Genomic DNA, 23,367 nt, shown 5'->3' with positions numbered 1-23,367 from the left:
AGGCAAAGACAGAATCCAGGGACAGGCCAGGGGTCAAACACAGTCCAGATCAGAAGATAAGTACCAGGAACGCTGAGACAGAAGGATAATCCAAGACAAGCCGGGGGTCGAACACAGGAGACAGCAGGTAAGTCCAGATGCAGGCTGAGGGTCAAATACGTTAGAAAGCAGGAGTCCAAGATCAAGCCAGAGGTCGGGTCAGGAGAAGATCAGCGAGGTCGATAAGGCAATCCGGGTCACAACGGGTAATACAGATAACAGAAGCAGACGTGGGAATCACAGGAAGCTGAAGACAAACCAGCAGTGTGTTTGGATGACCTCACTTCCTTTATAGGTCAGCGAGGGGTCACACCCTGTGTGTGTGTGCTTGTGTGCTCTCGTTTATTCCTCTTGCACACAGCTGTGCGCCGGAGTGCTTTAACCGTGCGCATCCTATGACAATATCCTTACAGCGATATGTTGCATGAACTACTAGATGGAACCAGACAGCTCCCTATTCTTTGCATTATTTACTAAATCAGATCAAAGAAGTAAGATTAATAGAACACCTAAAGACTAGATTATGGAACACACTGGACAAATGCAACACAGTGTGAAATGTTTGGGGCACCTACCGTACCGAATTCAAAACGCAAATTAGCGCTCTCTAATAGTGTATATATGGCCTTTCACACTGGGTGGCTATCCTCTTCCGTCATACTTACACTCCACCTTTCTCTATTCACTCATACTGTTTTTATTCTACTTCTTTCTCTCTTGATATTTCTTTCTTCTGATCTTGCATCAAAATTACAATAATGCTACTCATCCTTCATACACCAACATGTTCAGTTGCCAAAAGGTGAAATGCTTAACTGATTCCCTATACAGTCCTAATCATTCTGTTTATTCGCACACCTACTGAGTAGACTATGTACTATGATCTAAATCAAGGGTCTCTAATCTTTCTAAACAAAGGGCCAGTTTACTGTTCTTCAAACTTTAAGGGGGCTAGATTGTGGCCATCGGGAGTACAAAATGTCCCAACATCAATGGGTATGAACAATCCCTCATCATTGGTGTCATTGGGAGGGACTGCGCCCCATCGTTGGTGTCATTGGAAGGAATTGTGTACTTCATTGGTGTTTGAGAATTAAATAGTGCACCAAGGGCTGGAAAAAGCAAGCAAAGGGCCGTGTTTGTCCCCTGGGCTGCAGTTTGGAGACCACTGTTCTAAATGATTGTCTGTTATCTATATCTATGATTAATGTTTAATATGCTTTTCTATATGTGACGGGGAGTTTATCCTTTCTGTAAGTGATTTCTTATCTTCTTTTGTTGTTTGAAAAAATAAAAATGTACTGTCTGGCATTTGGTTTTTCATTATGTGTTTAGCTGTTTAGCAAGAGTTCTGCTTTCTTATCAACTGAGTATCATTCAAATGCAACACTGTATCCAATACTGTTGTTGACCATGCACACCCATTTATCTGCACTAGATAGGAGTACATTATATAGTACAACTGTTTAATTTTATAGGCAAAATCTCAACAAATGTTTAATAATTAGAGTGCATTAGATTGCAATAAATAGAGTAATAATATAGTATGTACTTTTCCTGAACTGTTCATTTAAAAGCTAAAGAAACGTTACCCCATGTATCAGGGAAGGGGTAAAGTATTTAGTACAGATAAGTAGATGCTGGTGTTTATAGCTTGTCTGTGTATGTACTGTTACATATATAAGCTGTCCATTTGCAAGCTAATAACAACATGTAACCCCATGTATGAGGTTACAAAGGAATGGTTATTAAAAGTAAAAGTATTTAGCACAAATGGTGAGGCACTGGAATTTATAGTTTGGAAAAAATTGGTCCTCAAAAGAGTTAGTATTTTCTCAGAAAGTATCTTAAAATGACCTGATCTTCAGATCAGTTCTTTTGTGCTTATGGGCTACTCCCCTGAATCTTATGGAGATGAGTACTGACGGGTGGGGGGATGTTCTGTGGCCCAGCAAGGGAGAACTCAAGAAGGGATGACAACATGACTGGGAAATTCAGTTTATCAGTGGTGGTGAGTGTTTTCAGCTCACTATAATAAGCTCACTGGATTTTTGGCAGGATCAAAAATGAGTTGTCTGTACTTGCAATGTTTTTAAAAGAAACAAAATGCAGGGAAATACTAAATACTGAATATTTTTTTTTGCTTTGCTCAGACATATATGCTTTAAGTGGAAACATATAAATTGCATGCTGCTGAGGTCCTATGTAAAGAGTGCTTTTATGTGGCACCAGCAGTTTGAAAGGAAGTCTCTTATCCTGGCACCAGGCTGCACTGTTATGTGTTTCATGTGGCATCATCTGGCAAGTAGTACTGGCAAATTATCAGGGAACAGCTGCAGCTAATGACCTTCAAACATCAAATTGTCCCTGTAGCAGTCCATAGAATATCTGAGGCGCCCAATAATGACACTTCACAATATCCATATATAGCTGTCTGGTGGATTGGTGAATCTAGTCTGGCGTGTGTGTGGTCTTATCTATTTAAATATATTTAGTGTCAAAGCAAGGTAGATGTGATACTTTCTCAAGTATTCATAATAATGTTTTTTTTACTTTCATCATTTTTTTTTTACCGTTGGGGCATGCAAATTTACCCTGGCCTCACTAAGGTCGAGAACCATTGCACTAGGGCTTTTCTGTATCTTGCTCCATCCGATTCAAGGTACAGGCTCACCGCTCATCCAGTTCCTGTCTTTCAGATGTATGCATGAAAAAAAAAAACATACACCGGGATTTCAAGTATAACTAAAGGCAAAACATTTTTTTTTTTTTTCGTTTTGGATACAGGGGAGAGGATTAGAAAATCTGTCAGATTTTTATTGCTGTCTGGGTTCCTGTTAGGGAGATTCACCCTCTCTATTTGTACTGTTTACCATTATCACAGAAGAAAGCAAAATCCTAACTTTTGGGTTTTCCCCAGAACAGGAATAGTGGGTCTGTCCCTGGTGACAGCCAGGGATTCCATCACTTTAGAGGGATTTCCTCCCACTTCCTGTTTTGGCTATGGAACAGGAAGTGAAGAGAAATCTCCCCAATCGGACACATATGGCAAAAATAAAAACTGTCAGGGATAATAACCCTTCCCTACTCAAAACAAAATGAAAACCCTACTCTAAACAAAATGAAAAAAAGTTTTGCCTTTAGCCCTACTTTAATCTTTAATAACTAGAAGTCAATGCAGAGCCTGCTAGCCTCATCTACACACGAGCTGCCATAGATCTCTTATGTTTATTTTTATTTTTTTATGAAAGTCTTTTCAATTTATGTAACCTAAAGGGCAGGTCTCTGGTTATCTACGTTCTCCTTCACTATGTTTTATCTTCCATTTGTGGATGATTGACATATGCAAGCTACTGAATTTATCAGTTTATTTAATCACTTAAAGAAGTCTCTTTACGTCACTATTCTAAAAATGTAAAAGGAAATGAATCATTTCTTACAACCGTTTATATATTATTTCTGTACGCCTAAACTGCACTGTACATACAGAGAGAGCAGGGAGCATGGAGGAATATTTGTAATGACACGAGCAATATTAGGTGTGAATCTGTTTTTTGAAAAGACCTGGAGAAATGTGATGGTTAATATCATTATTATTATTATACTGCTCTTGAAAATATGTATGGAGAAGTGTTCAGTCTGCAGAGAGTCATATTGTGTGGTGCTCTGCAAATCAAACAGATCTACATAAAATGATATAGACCTTAACTTGTAAAAGAGGCCTGGAGATCCACTACATTGGAGACTTGGTTCTGATGATCACATTGGCCTTCAATTAGGCGGGTGCAATTTTATTTTCTACTTTAGCCCAGGTTCACATTGAGCTGGGGGAATGAAGCCGTTTGAGTTCAGCTGAACTCGCACGATTTCACTCCCGCATGTCAGTCCCGATTTCGGCCACGATTTCAGGGACACCTGTGCAGGTTTCTGCACAGATGTCAATGAAAATCGCAGCACAAAATCACAAAAAGTAGTACAGAAACTACTTTTTGATTAGGGCGGTGCCATTGACGGCAATTGCCGCCGATTTGACACGTCAAATTGCATGTCAAAATGCTCCAGTGTGAACCAGGGCTTAGGGTTGTCTCGAGTTTTCTCATATTTTCAAACACGTTTTCAGTTCTCGGAAGCAGCAGTTATTGCATCTAGTGACTCTGTACTTGGCCTGGTAATTCCCTAGTCTTCTCAAGTAATGCTTCAACTGGTTTCACTGCTATCAGTTCTATAAGCTTTGTCTTTTTCTGTATCAAAAATGTTATTTTATTTTTTAAAACATATTATGCAATGTAAATCCACAAAATACAACAGAATTAGAAATCAGGAGTGCAAACTTTTTCAACAAAATTTCTATGTAACTGGTACACAATGAATATGTCTGAAGTGTAACTTTACCTTCAGGAAGGTAGGAGTAGGGGAAAAGGAACATTTTTAAGAAAAGTTAGACTTGGGCCTGGTTCACTCTAATGCGATGCAGGAAACGCACAAAATTCACTGCATTACCCCACATCGCACTCCAAAGCAATCGCATGGCATCCATGCGATCTGCTGCAGGTGTCAATGTTATCTTAACAACATCCTGAAACAAATTGCAGAATGCAGTGATAACATCCATGCAATGCGATTCAAGTGCTGGGTAAAAAGGGTCCTGCACCATTCTGGCTGAAATCGCACCGCACAGACATCGCATGTGATGTGCACAGGAATGCAGTGTGATTCCTGTGTTTTCCACACACCAGTGTGAACCTAGGCTAAGGCTCGGTTCACACAGGGGGCGATGCGAGGCGACACGACTTGCCGCATCGCGACCTGCCGCGACCTCAGCGGCGACTTGCAAATGACTTCTGTATAGAAGTCAATGCAAGTCGCCCGAGGTCGCCCAAAAGTAGTACAGGAACCTTTTTTCTAAGTCGGAGCGACTCGAGTCGCTCCTCTTAGAACGGTTCCGTAGTACAGAACGGGGGCGACTTGTCAGGTCGCGGCACGGCAAGTCGTGTCACCTCGCGTCGCCCCCTGTGTGAACCGAGCCTTAGGGTGTGACTTTGCCAGGCGACTTCCTGGTGACTTGAGTACTACTTGATGCAACTTTGAAGTGACTTTGAAGAGACTTTTGGGAAATGCCGGGGTAATCTTCCTGTAATGTCAGGATCGTAATCACATCAGTATAAATGAGGATCCGACTTGGAGGCTGCTTCTATTAAAGTCTATGGGCACAAGTCAGATAGAAGTCACCTTGAAGTAGTACAGGAACCTTTTCTAAAGTCGGAGCCACTTCAGTAGCGCTAATTAAGACAGCTCTCATTGACTAACATGAGATTTCACATGTTACGCAACTTAGGGTCCACAAGTCAGATCCCAAGTCGTGGCAGTGTGAAGCGGACCTTGGGCTTTAATTCCTATTTAACACTTGTTTTAATTACTAAATATTTTGTTTTTGGCTGTCATACATTTAGCACTTCACACGTTGGACCTGATGGTGGCAAGAAATGTCCTTGCTGCGTTCAGTAATGCTTCACCTGTATTTTTGTATGTATCTGGCCAAATTTTCCATTCTGACTGTTCCTGGTTGATTGTTAGGGAAAAGTGAAAGGAGGGCTGTCTTATTTCCCATTATTCAGTGATCCCTACCAGTTTTGATAACATCAGTCGGCTTCATCTGTAAGTGCACGGTGACTTTAATACAATCATACCAAAGATTTCCCACCTACCTGTGAAATACTATAAATGCCAATGTGCCGTACGTAAGCATGAATCATGAAATTCCTTCTTGAAGTGTTTGCTATGAAATAATACATTGTTTGATTAATGGGTTTATCTCTTCCCCTTCCTCTGTTCTGCTTGTATGTCAAAGGGCACTTTAAAAAGTATATATTATTACATACACTGCAAACAGAATCAGAAATGAAGCCTTCCTATGAGTACAGGGAACATGCCTTCCATTGGCACCTTATTTGGTTTAAAAAAAGAAAGCCTGTTGTATCCAAGTGTCCACATTTACAACCACCAATCTAATTCAGAGAAGAAGAGTGGGAAGGCAAGTTATAAACTAATTGGAACTCCAAGGACTAGTAACATGGAGCTGAGTTTTATAACCCCATATCTTGTGGGGAATGATATGGAGGTAAGGGTAACATATTTGTACACATTGTACTTACCTCCTTTCTTTGGGGTTTCTCTTCCTTTGGCATTCTTGTTTAAAGAGGAGGTTCAGTCTGTAAAAAAAATAAAAAATTTGAAGTCAGCAGTTGCAAAGCCTGAAACTGCTGATTTTCAATAAATAGACACTTACCTGTCCAAGGATTCAGCGTTGTGTGTTGGGAAGGAGAACTTCCACGAAGTGCAAGCAGGCACCTACCAAAACTAAGTAAGCCCCATCTTTCAAAATTACATTCCAAGTTAGACAAGTGAGGGGGGGAGGGTATCCTAAAGCAAAATTTTCCCTTTTGGGTGGCGCTCTGCTTTAAGGATATTTCCCATCCCACATGGTAAAGAGTTGTGTAAAGTATTGCTGGAGTGATTGAAAGTGATTCTAAATCTGCAGGTTTTTTTGCCTTAAATCATTCTATGCTTTAAGGTAAAAAGCCTTCTCTGGTGCAGGATCCCCCCAGCACCCTCTTATTCTTACCAGATCCGATCCAGCAACCCTGCACAAGAGAAGTGTCTCGCCGCTGTCTCTCTCCTCATTGGTCAGATTGATATCAGCAGGAGCCATTGGAGCCCACTCCTGCCAATCAACTACAGCAACGAGAGGGCGGGTGGCATGGCCGAGTCCTGCTCACAGCAGCGGGGCTCGATAGCGAGCCCTTCACAAATGCCCCCCTGGGAATCCGTTTCCTTTCAGAGGCACCAGCAAGAAAGGAGGAGCCATGAGCGCTGGTGGGGGACCCGAGAAGAGGAGGATCGTGGCCTCTCTGTGCAATTCTACAGCAGAGGTAAATATAGACATGTTTGGTATTTTTTTTATTGTTTTTTTTTCTTTATGCAGTGGGAGCCAAGCCCCCCTCCCCCCCCCCTTAGCTTGGCCAGCCACCTCTGTCAGCAGCGGGCAGAGGGACTCTATGTTGCTGCTCGTCCCCTCTCTCCATCTGTCATGGTGGGAAGCTAGACAGGGGTAGACCGGAGCAGCTGTGGGCTCCCGCCCCCCCACACACTCCTACACAGGAAAACAGAGCAGTGCTTACCAGGATCGCCACTTGCTCTGTTTCTTGGCCATTTGCTGCAACAAGAGACCACTCAGCAAGAGGTGGAATGGAGGATTGTGAGATATGTAATCCTGAAGACTGGTGGCCCCAAAGTTGGGGCCCTAAGGAGAAAACTATAGCCCCTGGGACACAACAGGGGGAGAGGGGATCCAGGAAGGAGGCACGAGGCAGCCAGAGGAGAAGAGACCACAAGGCTGCCTGAAAGACTAGCTGCAGGAGTAGGAGCTCTTGCCTGTTGGGGGGGGGGGGGGTATATCACAGCCAGGACAGAGCGATAGCCCTTCCCACCAACAAGCTCCACCAAGGGTGCAGACATCACTCGATCTCTGAGTCATCGGGTTGTCAGTCCCTGCAGATCCTTCAAGAGCCTGTTTCAGGACATCCCATTCCTTTTCTCATTCCTCTGAGAAAAAGACACTGCATGCAGACACCTTTATCCCATCTCTTTACCTGAGAGCTTTCAAAGGAAACACTTTGCAAAGGTCCTTCTTTATTGTTGGTCGCCATTGCACGTCAATTCCTCTGGGCCCTTGTTGAGCTAGCTGTAGATGGGGGATATCTGTACCACAAGGACTTCTTCACCTTCTTCTTCCGCCACTTAAGGGACTCAGCACATAACATTAGTGCACATTAAGGGGAACTCCTACTCAACAGTTGTTTGTATATTGTATTCCCTACAAAACTGTTTTTTATTATAAACTGTTATGTTACCGTCCTGTGGCAACAGGATTTTAAGGGAGTAGTTTGGCACAAAGAAATTCAATCTTTCCCCCTTTCACACCTGAGGTCATAGGTTCTTTCAGGGTCTACAGGTTATTACTGGTTGATTTAATTGTGATTTCCTTGAATTGCATACCCTTTGTGAAGATGGTCATTGTCTTAGTCATTGTCATAGTCATTGTTGCCTTAGTCATTGTCTTATCTGCTTTAAGAATTCCTAGTAAAATACTACAGTCTGGTGTCCTTTGCATTGGTGTTTGCAGTGATTTTGTTTAACCAGGTGTGCCAGAGGGGTTGAGGTTGTTTTTGGGGTTGAGGTGCAGATCAGTGAACCCAAAATGACCAAGCGGCTCCTTCGGGGGTGGCGCTACATTTACAACCACTTTAAATAGAATTTAACTTAACCAGTTGCCGACCGCCGCACGCCGATGTACGTCGGTACAATGGCACGGGCAGGCATAAGGACATACATGTACGTCCCTTGCCTCCCGCGGGTCGGGGGCCCGATCGGGCCCCCGCCCGGTGCCTGCGGCGGTCGGAATTCGTACGGGAGCGATCCCGGACGAGGGGACGGCCATTCATTCATGGCCACCCCCTCGCGATCGCTCCCGACGAATAGAAATCCCCGGTGACATCACTTCCTCTCCTGTAATGTAAACACAGGAGAGGAAGTGATGTATTCTCTCCTCCGTGTCGGTATTTTCCGTTCCGACACGGAGGAGAGCGGATCAGTAAGTTGCACCAACACTCACACACACAGTAGAACATGCCAGGCACACTCACACCCCCCCTTTACCCCCCGATCACCCCCCCAATTACCCCTGCCCCCCAGTCACAGTGACACCAATGTCATTTTTTTTTTTTTTTTTTTTTTTTTTTGCATTGGTGTCATTTGTGACTGTAATAACTGTTAGGGCAGTTAGAGTTAGCCCCCTTTAGTTCTAATGTACCCCCCTAACCCCCCCAATAAAGGTTTAACCCCGTGATCACCCCCCGTCGCCAGTGTCACTAAGGCTGGGTTCACATTGCAGCGGTTTATGAGAACGAATGTGATTCGCACCGCACTGCAGTGCAAATCACATCCGATCTCTGTGCGATTCGAGTTCAGCCATTCGCCGCACCCGCCACACCCGCCGCACCCGCCGCAAATTCACACGGGACCCTTTTTTTGGCCCGCAGCAGAATCGGATCGCATGGGTGTTCACACCATGCGATCCGAGTTTGCAGATCGCACTGCGATATGCGAACTGATCTGGGGGTGTCAGTAACATTTCACTGACACTCCCAGCAGTTCGCATAGGGCAGTGTGAACTGCCGCCGGGAGGCATGCGATGCGGGAACCCGCCGCGGATTCGCGGCGTTTCCGCATCGCTCCAGTGTGAACCCAGCCTAATAAGCGATCATTTTTCTGATCGCCGTATTAGTGTCACAGGTGACGCTAGTTAGGCAGGTAGGTATTTAGGTTCGCCGCAGCTTTTTATAGCGCCAGGGACCCCCATATACTACCGCATAAAGCCCCCTGATTGCCCCCTAGTTAACCCTTTCACCAGTGATCACCATATAACTGTTACAGGTGACGCTGGTTGGTTAGTTATTTTTTTATAGTTTCAGGGCACCCGCCATTTATTACCTAATAAAGGTTTAACCCCCTGATCACCCGGCGGGTGTCATTTGTGACTAATAACTGTTAGGGCAGTTAGGGTTAGCCCCCTTTAGTTCTAAGGTACCCCCCTAACCCCCCCAATAAAGGTTTAACCCCGTGATCACCCCCCGTCGCCAGTGTCACTAAGGCTGGGTTCACATTGCAGCGGTTTATGAGAACGGATGTGATTCGCACCGCACTGCAGTGCAAATCACATCCGATCTCTGTGCGATTCGAGTTCAGCCATTCGCCGCACCCGCCGCACCCGCCGCAAATTCGCACGGGACCCTTTTTTTGGCCCGCAGCAGAATCGGATCGCATGGGTGTTCACACCATGCGATCCGAGTTTGCAGATCGCACTGCGATATGCGAACTGATCTGGGGGTGTCAGTAACATTTCACTGACACTCCCAGCAGTTCGCATAGGGCAGTGTGAACTGCCGCCGGGAGGCATGCGATGCGGGAACCCGCCGCGCATTCGTGGCGTTCCCGCATCGCTCCAGTGTGAACCCAGCCTAATAAGCGATCGTTTTTCTGATCGCTGTATTAGTGTCACAGGTGACGCTAGTTAGGCAGGTAGGTATTTAGGTTCGCTGCAGCTTTTTATAGCGCCAGGGACCCCCATATACTACCGCATAAAGCCCCCTGATTGCCCCCTAGTTAACCCTTTCACCAGTGATCACCATATAACTGTTACAGGTGACGCTGGTTGGTTAGTTATTTTTTTATAGTTTCAGGGCACCCGCCATTTATTACCTAGTCTCACTAGTGTACCCCTAAATTTAGGGGTGTCTACTTTCCAAAATGGGGTCATTTGGGGGGGGTTTGTGCCATCTTGGCATTTTATGGCCTTCAAAACTGTAACGCCCTTAGAAAGCCTGAAGGCGGTGCTTGGTTTTCGGGGCCCCGTACGCGGCTAGGCTCCCAAAAAGTCCCACATATGTGGTATCCCCATACTCAGGAGAAGCAGCAGAATTTATTTTGGGGTGTCATTTCACATATGCCCATGGCATGCGTGAGCAATATATCATTTAGTGACAACTTTGTGAAAAAAAAAAAAAAAAAAAAAGTTTGTAATTTTCCCGCAACTTGTGGCAAAATATAAAATATTCCATGGACTCAACATGCCTCTCAGCAAATAGCTTGGGGTGTCTACTTTCTAAAATGGGGTCATTTGTGGGGGTTTTGTGCCATCTTGGCATTTTATGGCCTTCAAAACTGTAATAGGTAGTGAGGAGTGAAATCAAAAAATTACGCCCTTAGAAAGCCTGAAGGCGGTGCTTGGTTTTCGGGGCCCCGTACGCGGCTAGGCTCCCAAAAAGTCCCACATATGTGGTATCCCCGTACTCAGGAGAAGCAGCAGAATTTATTTTGGGGTGTCATTTCACATATGCCCATGGCATGCATGAGCAATATATCATTTAGTGACAACTTTGTTAAAAAAAAAAAAAAAAAAAAAAAGTTTGTAATTTTCCCGCAACTTGTGGCAAAATATAAAATATTCCATGAACTCAACATGCCTCTCAGCAAATAGCTTGGGGTGTCTACTTTCTAAAATGGGGTCATTTGTGGGGGTTTTGTGCCATCTTGGCATTTTATGGCCTTCAAAACTGTAATAGGTAGTGAGAAGTGAACTCAAAAATTTACGCCCTTAGAAAGCCTGAAGGCGGTGCTTGGTTTTCGGGGCCCCGTACGCGGCTAGGCTCCCAAAAAGTCCCACATATGTGGTATCCCCATACTCAGGAGAAGCAGCAGAATTTATTTTGGGGTGTCATTTCACATACGCCCATAGCATGTGTGAGCAATATATCATTTAGTGACAACTTTGTGTAAAAAAAAAAAAAAATTTTTTTTTTTGTCATTATTCAATCGCTTGAGGCAAAAAAATAAAATATTCAATGGGCTCAACATGCCTCTTATCAATTTCCTTAGGGGGTCTACTTTCCAAAATGGGGTCATTTGGGGGGGTTTTGTACTGCCCTGCCATTTTAGCACCTCAAGAAATGAGATAGGCAGTCGTAAACTAAAAGCTGCGTAAATTCCAGAAAACGTACCTTAGTTTGTAGATGTGACAACTTTTGCGCAAACCAATAAATATACAATTATTGACTTTTTTTTTACCAAAGACATGTGGCTGAATACATTTTGGCCTAAATGTATGACTAAAATTGAGTTTATTGGATTTTTCTAATAACAAAAAGTAGAAAATATCATTTTTTTTCAAAATTTGCGGTCTTTTTACGTTTATATCGCAAAAAATAAAAATCGCAGAGGCAATCAAATACCATCAAAAGAAAGCTCTATTTGTGGGAAGAAAAGGACGCAAATTTTGTTTGGGTACAACATTGCATGACCGCGCAATTACCAGTTAAAGCAGCGCAGTGCCAAAGTGTAAAAAGACCTCTGGTCATTTACCAGCAAAATGGTCCGGTCTGAAAGTGGTTAATATAACTCAGGGAGACATTTTACATTAGAACAGCTACAGCTTATGAATTAGCAGTTCACTGATTGGAATCACTTGTTCTCTGGAAATGTTTTTATTACTGTATTTACAGCCCAAATCCAGTTTAAACTTTTTATTTTGTTTTTGGCAAGGCAAGGAAAAGTTGGAGTTGTACAGAATCACAAGTATAGGGAGTGAATAAAAATCTCTGCAGTGGGTTTAGGGACTAAATAAAAAAAAACTGGCAGCAACTGCATCTCATATGTTTATATTCAAAGCTAGAAAAAAAAAACCTTTGACTAGAGTTGAGCTTTAAAAATAATCCAAAATGACTATACAACACAGTAAAACTTATGATATAAACTTTAAACCTTTTATTAGTATGCCTGGCATTATGCCTTACAGTTTTGTTACAATGCGTTAAAGATCCTTACAATGAGAAAAAAAGTATTTGCAAGTAGGAAGATTGTGTATTGCTGAACAGACATAGAATGGGATTGATATACTAAAACTGGAGAGTGCAAAATCTGGTGCAGCTGTCCATAGAAATCAATCAGCTTCCAGGTTTTCTTTTTTTTTTTTTCAAAGGTTAATTGTACAAGGCGAAGTTAGAAGCTGATTGGCTACTATGCACCACTGTACCAGATTTTGCACTCTCCAGTTTCAGTAAATCCACCCCTATGTCTCTTCTACATTAAATGTTTTTTTTTTACCTTCCTGCTTCCAAACTTCTGTACAGTGTACACTGAGCTGAGTGTATGTTGGTAAATGATGTCATCCCAGAAGACCAAAAGAAGAAGTTGGTGCCAGTGTCAGGGAGCTTACGAAATTCACATCTCTGCAGTGGAAATAAGTTTAATTTGACTCTAACCCCACAAGGCAAGGGTTGGTTGCTCTATAGTTTGGGGGACAGTAACTCTTACTTACCTGATCCTGCACTTCCTAGGCAAACGGCATTCCCCTTTGCTCAGGCGGTAGACTGTACCTTGGTATCCTTATGTCCTTTGCATGGCTATTTATCCTGCTTTAGTCAGAGGATGTCAGAGGACCTTAGAATGCTAATCAGATGTCAGAGGACCTTAGAATGCTTGGGCATGGGAAAGAAGAGGCTGCAGGGACTGGTCTAGCAGTGGAGGAGAGCCTGTAGGAGCAGAGGATCAGGTAAGTAAATGTGCTTTGGTAAATCCCTTACACAGAAACAAGCAGATAACCCTTGCAGTGCATGTGTAGCTGCACTGCACTGCACTGCAAAGTTTCCTGGAGTTAAGCTTTAAAGGATAAGTTCAGTTTCAAAAAAATAATAATAAATGCACCTTTTTTTTTTGCAGATCGCTGATGCCATGCAGGTCTGCTGGACACTGTCAGTGTATCTGCTTATCCGTACATCCCGCACGAGTAAGCCAATACTCCCTGACAGGAAGACTCAATGAACTACCACAGAGATCCACAGTGTTGAGGTAGTTCATTGAGAACTACAAGCCGACAGCCGCTAAGGTCGGGACTTGTAGTTAATTTAGACACACAGAGCTGTGGGCGGAGCCCTGCATGGCCACACTGTTTTCAAACAGTGACCGCTGGTACGGGGAACCTCTCCCCGTACGGCTGCCACAGGGAGGGAGCAGCGGGTGGCGGCTGCAGCAACATTTAACAGGTTCCTAAAGGTGAACTTATAATTTAAGCAAATTCTTTTTTGTGAGTCTGTTGCAAAGTTCCTTACGTGTAGATCCTGCCAGTAACAACTTTTTCCCCTGCCTCGCAATTAGCACAAGTGTTTTTACTCTGCCGTGTATTCTCCATTAGTTAGGTTGCCTACCAAGTTTATTAGATAGGCAGTCCAATCGCCAAATGAAGAAACTTTTATGGCAGGCTGACAACACTGCTGCTAATTGAGAAGCAGCAGATTAGCATTGTCAGCCTCTAACAGGAACCATGTTACTGGCAGGATCTCCAGGTGAAAAACTTTATAACAGATTCACAAAAAAATATTAATATTAAGAAAATTGTATACAGTTAGACATGATAACCAATAAAAATTATTCTAACACAAAATTGAAGGTTTAAGATTATTTTAAAGACAGTTACACATAGTACAGCATAGAAATAACCTGTTCAGTTATCACTCATTATGCCTACGAAACAAAGTTTTGTCCTCGTTTTAATATATTTTTTTTTTTTTTATCACCTTTTAAATGAAGCAACTGACATTTGAGAAGGTCAAGCCCTTGTCATTTACTGTTAGTGCCATGTCTTAATGAAGACGTGTAAATTAGTGTAGATTTGGTAAATCCCATTAAGTGGCTTAAGGATTCAGCAAATCAAACGTGCTGTAGAGAAAATCCTGCAAAGTCTTATAGAAGGCAACCTTTAATGGTATGCCAATTCTAGTGTTTGCCAGTGAGAGTGCCAACAATGATGCCCAAGGAAATTTAGCTATCGTCGTATACAACTAAATCTTGCAGGTTTTTATGTTCTAAGACATTTTAAAGGAATTCTTTGTGATGTATTTAAGGTATTTTATTGTTAAAGTGGTGTGTTGAAGGGCCTGTTTTGTGTGTGTTGCAACCCGCCCTTACACACGAGCAAAACCCACCGTTCAGCACATGGAAAACCCACCCCACAACAGCGAGGCAGAATCGGACAAGTAAGTTCTTCCTCCACTTTTTTTATTACATCAAATACTGTAGCCTGTCTAAAAATTCCTCCGACGAGCTGCACAAGCACTGTGTCCATGTGACGCCAACATATCAGCTGGAGTGATGTTTGGTACTGCGCATGCGCAGACCCATCTGAGCCATTTTTCAACGGGAGGCCTTTCTTAATAGAACACCAACCATAGACAGTGCTATTGTCTTTTCTCAAACTACGGGTCAACACAGTCAGTGTTGATGGCGCGAATACCTCCCGTGGAGCTATTGTATTCTCCCAGCGGGGGCAGTCATCACAGCACACAGTGATTATTGCTAGCGGCTATAGCTGCTGGCGATGATCGCATGATCAATCAGCTTGGGTACAATCAGCCTGTGCATACATAGTTTAAATCTCGGCTGGTCCCTGAACTATGGCTGGCTTTAGTAATAGACAAAATAACTTAGCACTTTGGCCTTGTAGCACTGGAGTCCACAATTGAAGTTCCAGCCAGGAGACTACATGCATAGAGTTTGCATGTTCTCCCTGTGATTTTGAGTGGGTTTGCTTCAGGTAGTCCAGTTTCTTCTCACACAACAAAGCCATGCTGGTAGCTGGTAGGTTAATTGGCTGCTGTACAAATTGGCCATAGTGTGTATGTGACATAGAGACCTTAAAGTGGAAGCTGAGCAGGGACTGATGCGCATGCACAGTATATAATAGAGATATAACTAGAACCTTCAGGGCCACAGTGCAAGAAACCATGGTGGGCATCCGGGCTTCCAATTTTGGGAAGGTGCCCATGGACATCTTCCCAGAACCCTGCCTCCCATGTGCCTCCTGGGATATGCATCCAGTGCATTTACAGCGGCCCTTTACCATGTGATCAGCTAATCTCATGTAAACAGACCTGCCGGTTATATGCAGCCCTTTCCTCCCACGCTATGTCTGTGTGAGGAAAGGACTGCCGTTAAGCATCAAGAATGTCGGTAAATTGTTTAGAATCAGTGCCCCAATCATCAATGCCACCTGTTAGTGCTCATCAATTCCGCCTACAAGTGTCACTTATCAGTGCTGCCTATTAGTGCCCATCAATTCTGCCTATCAGCACCACCTATCGGTGCTCATAAATGCCGCCTAACAGCATCCATCAGTGCCACCTATCAGGGCTCTTCAATGCTGCCCATCAGTGCTCATCAATGCTGCCTATCGGCATCTATCAGTGCTCATCAATGCTGCCTATCAACGACCATGTGCCACCTATCAGTGCTCATCAATTCCACCTATTAGTGCTCAATGCCCATCAGTGCTGCCTATTAGTGATCACCAATGCTGCTTGAGTTCTGCCTATCAGTGTTCTTCATTGCCTATCAGTGCTCATCAATGTCCATCAATGCCACCTATTAGTGCCTCCTATGAGTACAGCCTATCAGTGCTCATCAATGTAGCCTACCAGTGCCCATTAGTGCCTCCTATTGGTGCAGCCTATCAGTGCCCATTAGTGCCTCCTATCAGTGCAGCCTCTTCAAACATAAATCGCATTGAGTATTATACTATTATCTTGCACTTATTTTTGCACAAAGCACTTTTTATGAGCATCTACATCCTTCTATCACAATTTATTGTCTTTATAATTTAGGGATACGGTAATTATAATACCCAAAATTGATACAGACACCAGAGGAAAGGTCACTGTACTACAACAAATTTACTAAATTGATGGGACACCTGGATCGTTAGAAATACCGGGGTCCATTTTTCCAATATCAGGTAGCGCCAGATACCCCATTTTTATAGATATTAATTACTTGTGAAAACCCCTCGTGGGGATTTCTTGGCTGGGGGGCTGCAACCTATTTTTTGTATTACATAAGCGCGGCTTTGTTCAATATTTATAACACTATCAGTACCCATTATTGCCTCATATCAGTGCCATCAATGCTTCAATCAGGGCTCATCATTGCAGCCTATCAGTGGCCAGTAGTGCCTCCTATAAGTGCACATTAGTGCCTCCTATCAGTGTCCATTAGTGACTCCTATCAGTGTCCATCAATGCCTCCTATCAGTGCCGATTAGTGTCTCCTATCAGTGTCCATTAGTGCCTCCTATCAGTGTCCATTAGTGACTCCTATCAGTGTCCATTAGTGCCTCCTATCAGTGTCCATCAATGCCTCCTATCAGTGTCCATCAATGCCTTCTATCAGTGTCCATCAATGCCTCCTATCAGTGCCCATTAGTGCCTTTTTATCAGTGTCCATCAATGCCTCCTATCAGTGCCCATTAGGGCCTCCTATCAGTGCCCATGAAGCTAACAAGCTCACACTTACCATGGAGCACACACAGGAGAGGGGATGGGGGAGAAGACGGAGCAGATCGGCTGTGTTCTCTCCCATCCAGTGCGAGAGAGGACAGACTGAGGGGGAGATAGAACTGTCAATGCCGGCTCTGTGATGTTCCATGTGAGACATGCTTTCAGCTCAGAGTCGTGCGACTAGCAACCCAGCTGGGGCTCTGTTGCCAGTGCGACTGTTGCGATCCTAGCATATAAAATGTTGGGTACATTTATGACACTCCGTGGAAAATGATGTAAAAGCCTCTTGGTGTTTGCAAAGTCTATATATCTATGTAATGGTACAACTTATTTATTTTTTACTGTGTCTGTTTTTAAAGGCACTTACTTTAGAATAATGTATACGTCATCAGGGATAGGTTTCATTAACCAGATCTGGAAACTCATAATGTTGGTTCTAAATATATTGATGGTGGTCTGTGTGTAGTCACAAAAGACAGTAATTATTGTTTCAAATGCATATTTGGCAGTCCTCAAATCCTAATCCACATGATGCCCTAGACCCTGAAACACCATTACCTTCCAAGTTAATCATTCCCTCATGTACTCTCTGATGTATGTCAATGTCAGCTCCAGCGACTGTAACTATAATAGGTGGGCAGCCTTATCATGGTTTGTCTTACTGCTACACAACCTGTGATTCCTGCTATGCCAATAGCAAGCATCTTTATTTAAATATACTGTATAGGTGCATGTGTAGTAATAAACCAGCTTGTCGGCTGAAGATCATTAAAGCCTATTGTCAGGGGGCTTTCTTAAACAAAACTGTTGCAAATATGAAGTGCAGGCACCTAGAGGCCCCTGCACATACCTCAAACTCTCTTGTCATAGCCAAATACTGCTTATTCGGATAGGCAAAGTTTTGGTGTTTCCTGATAGCGGTGAAGCCAGCCACTTGCTTGTTTCTGTTTGCCAGTGAGGCTACCGACCTAGTGATGGGTCAATAGGTATCTGGCCCATCAGATTTTGAAACTACCCAGAAATGTCAGAGCTTTGCCAATTATGCCCTGTACACACAGTTGGACATTCCGACAACAAAATCCGTCAGATTTTGTCCAAAACTGGTGTTGCATACATACGGTCGGACAAAGTTGTCGGAAACTCCGAACGTTCGGAACATGATGACGTTCGTTCGTTACGACAGGACTACATTGAAGCTAGTAGCCAGTAGCTTTGGTCTCGTAATTTGATCTGAGCATGCGTGGCACTTTGTCCGATCGGAAATTCTCTACAAACGATCGGAAAAAGTCTGATCTGATTTTTTGGTCGGAAAATTTGAGATCCTGCTCTCAAATTTTTTCCGTCAGAATTTCCGATTGAAAAAGTCCCCACATGATCGGATTTTCCAGCAATATAATCTGATCGGACCTTTTCTGTCGGAATTTCCGACCGTGTGTACATGCATAGACTGCATGCATGTTTGCCTTTTTCCTACAGTTGTTTTTTTTTTTTGTTCCCCAAAGAGTCTAATCGCTCCTAACCATAGGCAGCATGGTCCAGAGGAAAGAAAGAGAGCCAGTACCATTCAATATATAGAATGAAATAGATGGAGAATGGGAAACATCTTGATCAGAGTAAAATATACCTTCACTATAATGTCATTCTGTCTAAGAACCTTATATGTACAGCAACACAGGAAAGTTTCAGAAAACCCTTAATATTTACCAAAGACCCTTGTTTGTTAATGAATACTAGGAAGAGAAATTATGAATTGTATTTCTTAAATGGAAAATAGGGAACACTGCACTAACACAAATAGAGTCCTAACTAATATACTAATATATATTATTATGTATATATATTATTATTATTATATATATATATATATATATATATATATATATATATATATATATATATATATATTAATATATTGTATAATAATAATAACTATAAGCTGTAGCTAGAAAGTGAGATACACACCAACAAAGAATATAAAAGAATAAAGCTGCGCTAAAAACGAAAAACCTTTTAAACCTCTTAAATGTTTGTTAATGGACTCAGAGTCAGAAGAAATTCCGAGTCAGTTTGCTGTCATTGCTGCATACAGGTTGGACTTTGGCAAACAAAAATGCTGTTAGCCAGATATAACCTTTATTTTTTTTATTTTTTTTATCAAAACTTAATTGAATGTGCTGAAGTTAGAAGCTGATTGGCTATCATGCAGAGCATCAGATTTTGCACTCTCCAGTAAATCAACTTTGTCTTCAATCAAGATTCTTCATTAATTGCATGAGAACTTATTTTGCCGTTTTCTGGATCAGCAGATCCTAAGCACAGCCTTAAAGGTCACACCCGTACCCTGCCATGATAAGGATCCTGGACCTGCCTGTATTGGGACTTTATTTTTTTGCACTCTCTAGATTAGGGTTTCTCAACTAGAGTTCCTCCAGAGGTCGCTAGGGGTTCCTTGAGTAATTTTTGCTTCTTGGATAAGTTCCCACTAAAACCATTGATCTTTTTAGCTATTTGTAAGGGGGTAATGGCCATATGATATGGGGTGGGGTCTGAGCTCCTTTCCAAGGTAAAATATGTGCCTTTGAGGAACTGCGAAGAGTTGGAAGAGTTGCCCACCCTTCTGCACTATATGTGGTCTGTCACAGCTTTATCAACAGTTTAATGTCTGTCCAGCACTTTTGGTAAAGCCATTTAGGTCGGGTTCACATATGTGCATCTGCGGTTCTCAGCATGGGGTCCCGTGCGTCCCTGTTCACCAGTTCAGGTCTAAATTTTTGCCTGAATCAGACGCACAGGACCCTTTTGAAATGCGGACGGCAGCTGCCCCGGACTTGTGTGAACCAGCTCCATTGCAAGCCTGACACACTCGCATGTCTTGCAAATTGGATGTGGGGAACCCCTACCATTCTACATGTGGTTTCTTTTATGTACGCAAGGTTACTGAATTATCAGTGTGGTCTCAAGCCTATGCTCCTCAGCTGTCATGCAATTGGGACACCTCCACCTCCAAACTGTTAAGGGGTAGTTGGGAAAAATCAAAGCAATATGGAGTTCAGGGATTTGGGAAGTGAGAAGATTGAAGAGGTTGGTAGCTGCTCCAGTAAACGTAAATATTCCTTGAATCGTAATACCTCTTTATCACACTGACACTGGGTGCTGATCAACACCTTCTGCTACAGCTCAGCTGCTGTTATTGTATAAAGAAATGTTTCCACCATTGTTTTGTATGCTCGGGTCTGTCAGGCTAGAATCACAAAAATAATTTTCTTTATGAACGTACTAAACTATATAAAAACAGAAGTAATTTTAATGTGCGTGGAGTGTGTTGTTTTTTTTTAGACTGTGTTCAACATACAATTCGGTTAAGTCAAATCGTTTTTTCAGTATATCATTATACGTTATGCAGACATAAATATAGAATTCAGTATAAAGAACTGAACAAACCCTTTTGCACCTACATACTGGCATCATCTTGTTTCAGATAGGTAGTGAATCCGCTACCTTTGTGACCTCCTCACACAACTTTTATCTGGTCCAGTTCTGTGGTTTCCATTTTTAAATATTCATTCAGGAGAATGATAGTAAAATAACACGTTATTTACACACAAAGCAGCGATTTTGTTGTCACGCCATCTTCCACATGAGACAACTTGTAAATGTCTGAGTAAGGAGAAGTAAACAGCTGAGTTTCTGTCTTTACAGGAAGGATGCCTGCAACTTTTCAACAGCTGAAACAATTGGCTGTTTTTTTCGGCGTGGTGACTTCAACAGGATGTGCAACAATGTATTATCTGATACAGAGTAAGTGCATAGACATGTGGAAAATATACTATATTTGGGGCAACTATATGTTTGAACAAAGTGGGCCTATAGGAATGTCTTACAGACAGGGCTTATTTTTATATAATCATGACTTTCTATTAAAGGTTCAAACAAACTGTATTTACACCATGCTGTATTTCATTTTGGTTGGACAATCTTGGATTCATTCACAGGCTATGACTTTTCACATTCATCTGTGGCAGGGAAAATACCTGAACTTTGTAAAACCATCTAACAGGCTAAGCTGTCATATTATTCCCCAACAGCAGCCCCCTGGCATCCTTATGCCGCCATCACCAGAGCACACGTTTGCCGTAGTGTGTAGCAGGAGTGTAGTTAGGGGATGATATTTAGACCAGCTAATTGGGGGCCCTGCCGAACACAGATTCTGCTGTTTTGTATCAGCCCTACATGTCGCTGCTGTGCTTTGGTGATGGCAGCTGATGGGAGCCAAGAGATGCTGTTAGCTACTGTATGTATTTGACAACTTGTCATGTTCGCGATAAGGTAGGGGACATGCTATATAATAGTGTATATTAGAAAAAGGGTTTTACTCTGCTTTAATAACCTGCTATAAGTTACTGTACTTTTCAGTTGATATACAGTATCTCACTAAAGTGACTACACCCCTCACATTTTTGTAAATATTTTATTCTATCTTTTCATGTGACAACACTGAAGAAATTACACTATGCTACAATGTAAAGTAGTGAGTGTACAGCTTGTATGACAATGTAAATTAGCTGTCCCCTCAAAATTACGCAACACACAGCCATTAATGTCTAAACCGCTGGCAACAAAAGTGAGTACACCCCTAAGTGTCAATATTTTGTGTAGCAACCATTATTTTCCAACACTGCCTTAACCCTCTTAGGCATGGAGTTCACCAGAGCTTCACAGGTTGCCCCTGGAGTCCTCTTCCACTTCTTCATGACAGAGCTGGTGGATGTTAGAGACCTTGTGCTCCTCCACCTTCTGTTTGAGGATGCCTCACAGATGTGCAATAGGGTTTAGGTCTGGAGACATCCCTTGGCCAGTCCAGCACCTTTACCCTCAGCTTCTTTAGCAAGGCATTGGTCGTCTTGGGGGTGTATTTGGGGTCATTATCATGTTAGAAAACTGCCCTGCGGCCCAGTCTCCGAAGGGAGGGGATCACTCTCTGCTTCAGTATGTCACAGTACATGTTGGCATTCATGGTTCCCTTAATGAACTGTAGCTCCCCAGTGCCGGCAGCACTCATGCAGCCCCAGACCATGACACTTCCCACCACCATGCTTGACTGTAGACAAGACAGTTATCTTTGTACTCCTCACCTGGTTGCCGCCACACACGGTTGACAACATCTGAACCAAATAAGTTTATCTTGGTCTCATCAGACCACAAGACATGGTTCCAGTATTCCATGTCCTTAGTCTGCTTGTTTCAGCAAACTGTTTGTGGGCTTTCTTGCATATTATCTTTAGAAGAGCCTTCCTTCTGGGACGACAGCTATACAGACCAATTTGATGCAGTGTGCGGTATATGGTCTGAGCACTGACAGGCTGACCCCTTCAACCTCTGCAGCAATGCTGGCAGCGCTCATACGTCTATTTCCCAAAGACAACCTCTGGATATGACGCTGAGTACATACACTCAACTTCTTGGGTTGACCATGGCAAGGCGTGTTTTGAATGGAACCTGTCCTGTTAAACCGTTGTATGGTCTTGGCCACCATGCTGCAGCTCAGTTTCAGGGTCTTGGCAATCTTCTTATAGCTCAACTTGACTGCAGAGTGCATGGGCATCATGGCAAATGTAGTTCCAAAACATCTGGAGTGCCTAGGGCATCTTTATGTAGAGCAACGATTCTTTTTTTCAGATCCTCAGAGTTCTTTGCCATGAGGTGCCATGTTGAACTTCCAGTGACCAGTATGAGAGAGTGAGAGTGATAACACCAAATTAAACGCACCTTCTCCACATTCACACCTGAGACCTTGTAACACTAACAAGTCACATGACATTGGGAGGGAAAATGGCTAATTGGGCCCAATTTTCACTTAGGCGTGTACTCACTTTTGTTGCCAGTGGTTTAGACGTTAATGGCTGTGTGCTGAGTTATTTTGAGGGGACAGCAAATTAACACTGTTATACAAGCTGTACACTCACTACTTTACATTATAGCAAAGTGTAATTTCTTCAGTGTTGTCACATGAAAAGATAAAATAAAATATTTATAAAAATGTGAGGAGTGTACTCACTTTTGTGAGATACTGTAGTGTGTATATATAGGCAGCACAGTGGCTCAGTGGTTAGCACTACCGCATAGCAGCACTAGGATTGTCAGTTGGAATCCCAACCACGGCACTACCTGCCTGGAGTTTGCATGTTTTCCTTGTGGTTGCGTGGGTTTCCCTTGGGTACTCCGGTTTACTTTTACCCTCCAAAGACATGCTGGTAGGTCATTGGCTCCTGTCTAAATCGGTCCTAGTATGTGTATGTATGAATGCGAGTTAGGGACATTAGATTGTAAGCTCCTTAAGGGCAGGGACTGATGTGACTGTTTAATATATGTAAGTGCTGCGTAAATTCAC

General features: G+C 42.9%; 1 protein-coding gene across 4 annotated transcripts in view; it reads left to right on the top strand.

The window, feature by feature from the left end:
* COA1 (cytochrome c oxidase assembly factor 1) overlaps positions 1-23,367 on the top strand; it is a 176,552-nt gene that overhangs the window by 142,528 nt on the left and 10,657 nt on the right. For 3 of the 4 annotated variants that reach the window (XM_077491695.1, XM_077491696.1, XM_077491697.1), the window contains one exon: positions 20,679-20,777. In XM_077491695.1, the coding sequence (XP_077347821.1) occupies positions 20,684-20,777 (94 nt within the window). In that variant the 5' untranslated portion in view covers positions 20,679-20,683. Of the gene's footprint in view, positions 1-13,045; positions 13,205-20,678; positions 20,778-23,367 lie in introns of those variants that run through there. The other variant, XM_077491698.1, reaches the window with a different exon arrangement.

The sequence above is a fragment of the Lithobates pipiens genome, unplaced genomic scaffold, assembly GCF_037356315.1.
Source record: "Lithobates pipiens isolate NorthernLeopardFrog02 unplaced genomic scaffold, aLitPip1_a1.2 Scaffold_19, whole genome shotgun sequence".
In the NCBI taxonomy this organism is placed as follows: domain Eukaryota; kingdom Metazoa; phylum Chordata; class Amphibia; order Anura; family Ranidae; genus Lithobates; species Lithobates pipiens.
Note: the sequence above shows the minus strand (reverse complement) of the source record. Positions and strands in the feature narration are given on the sequence as shown.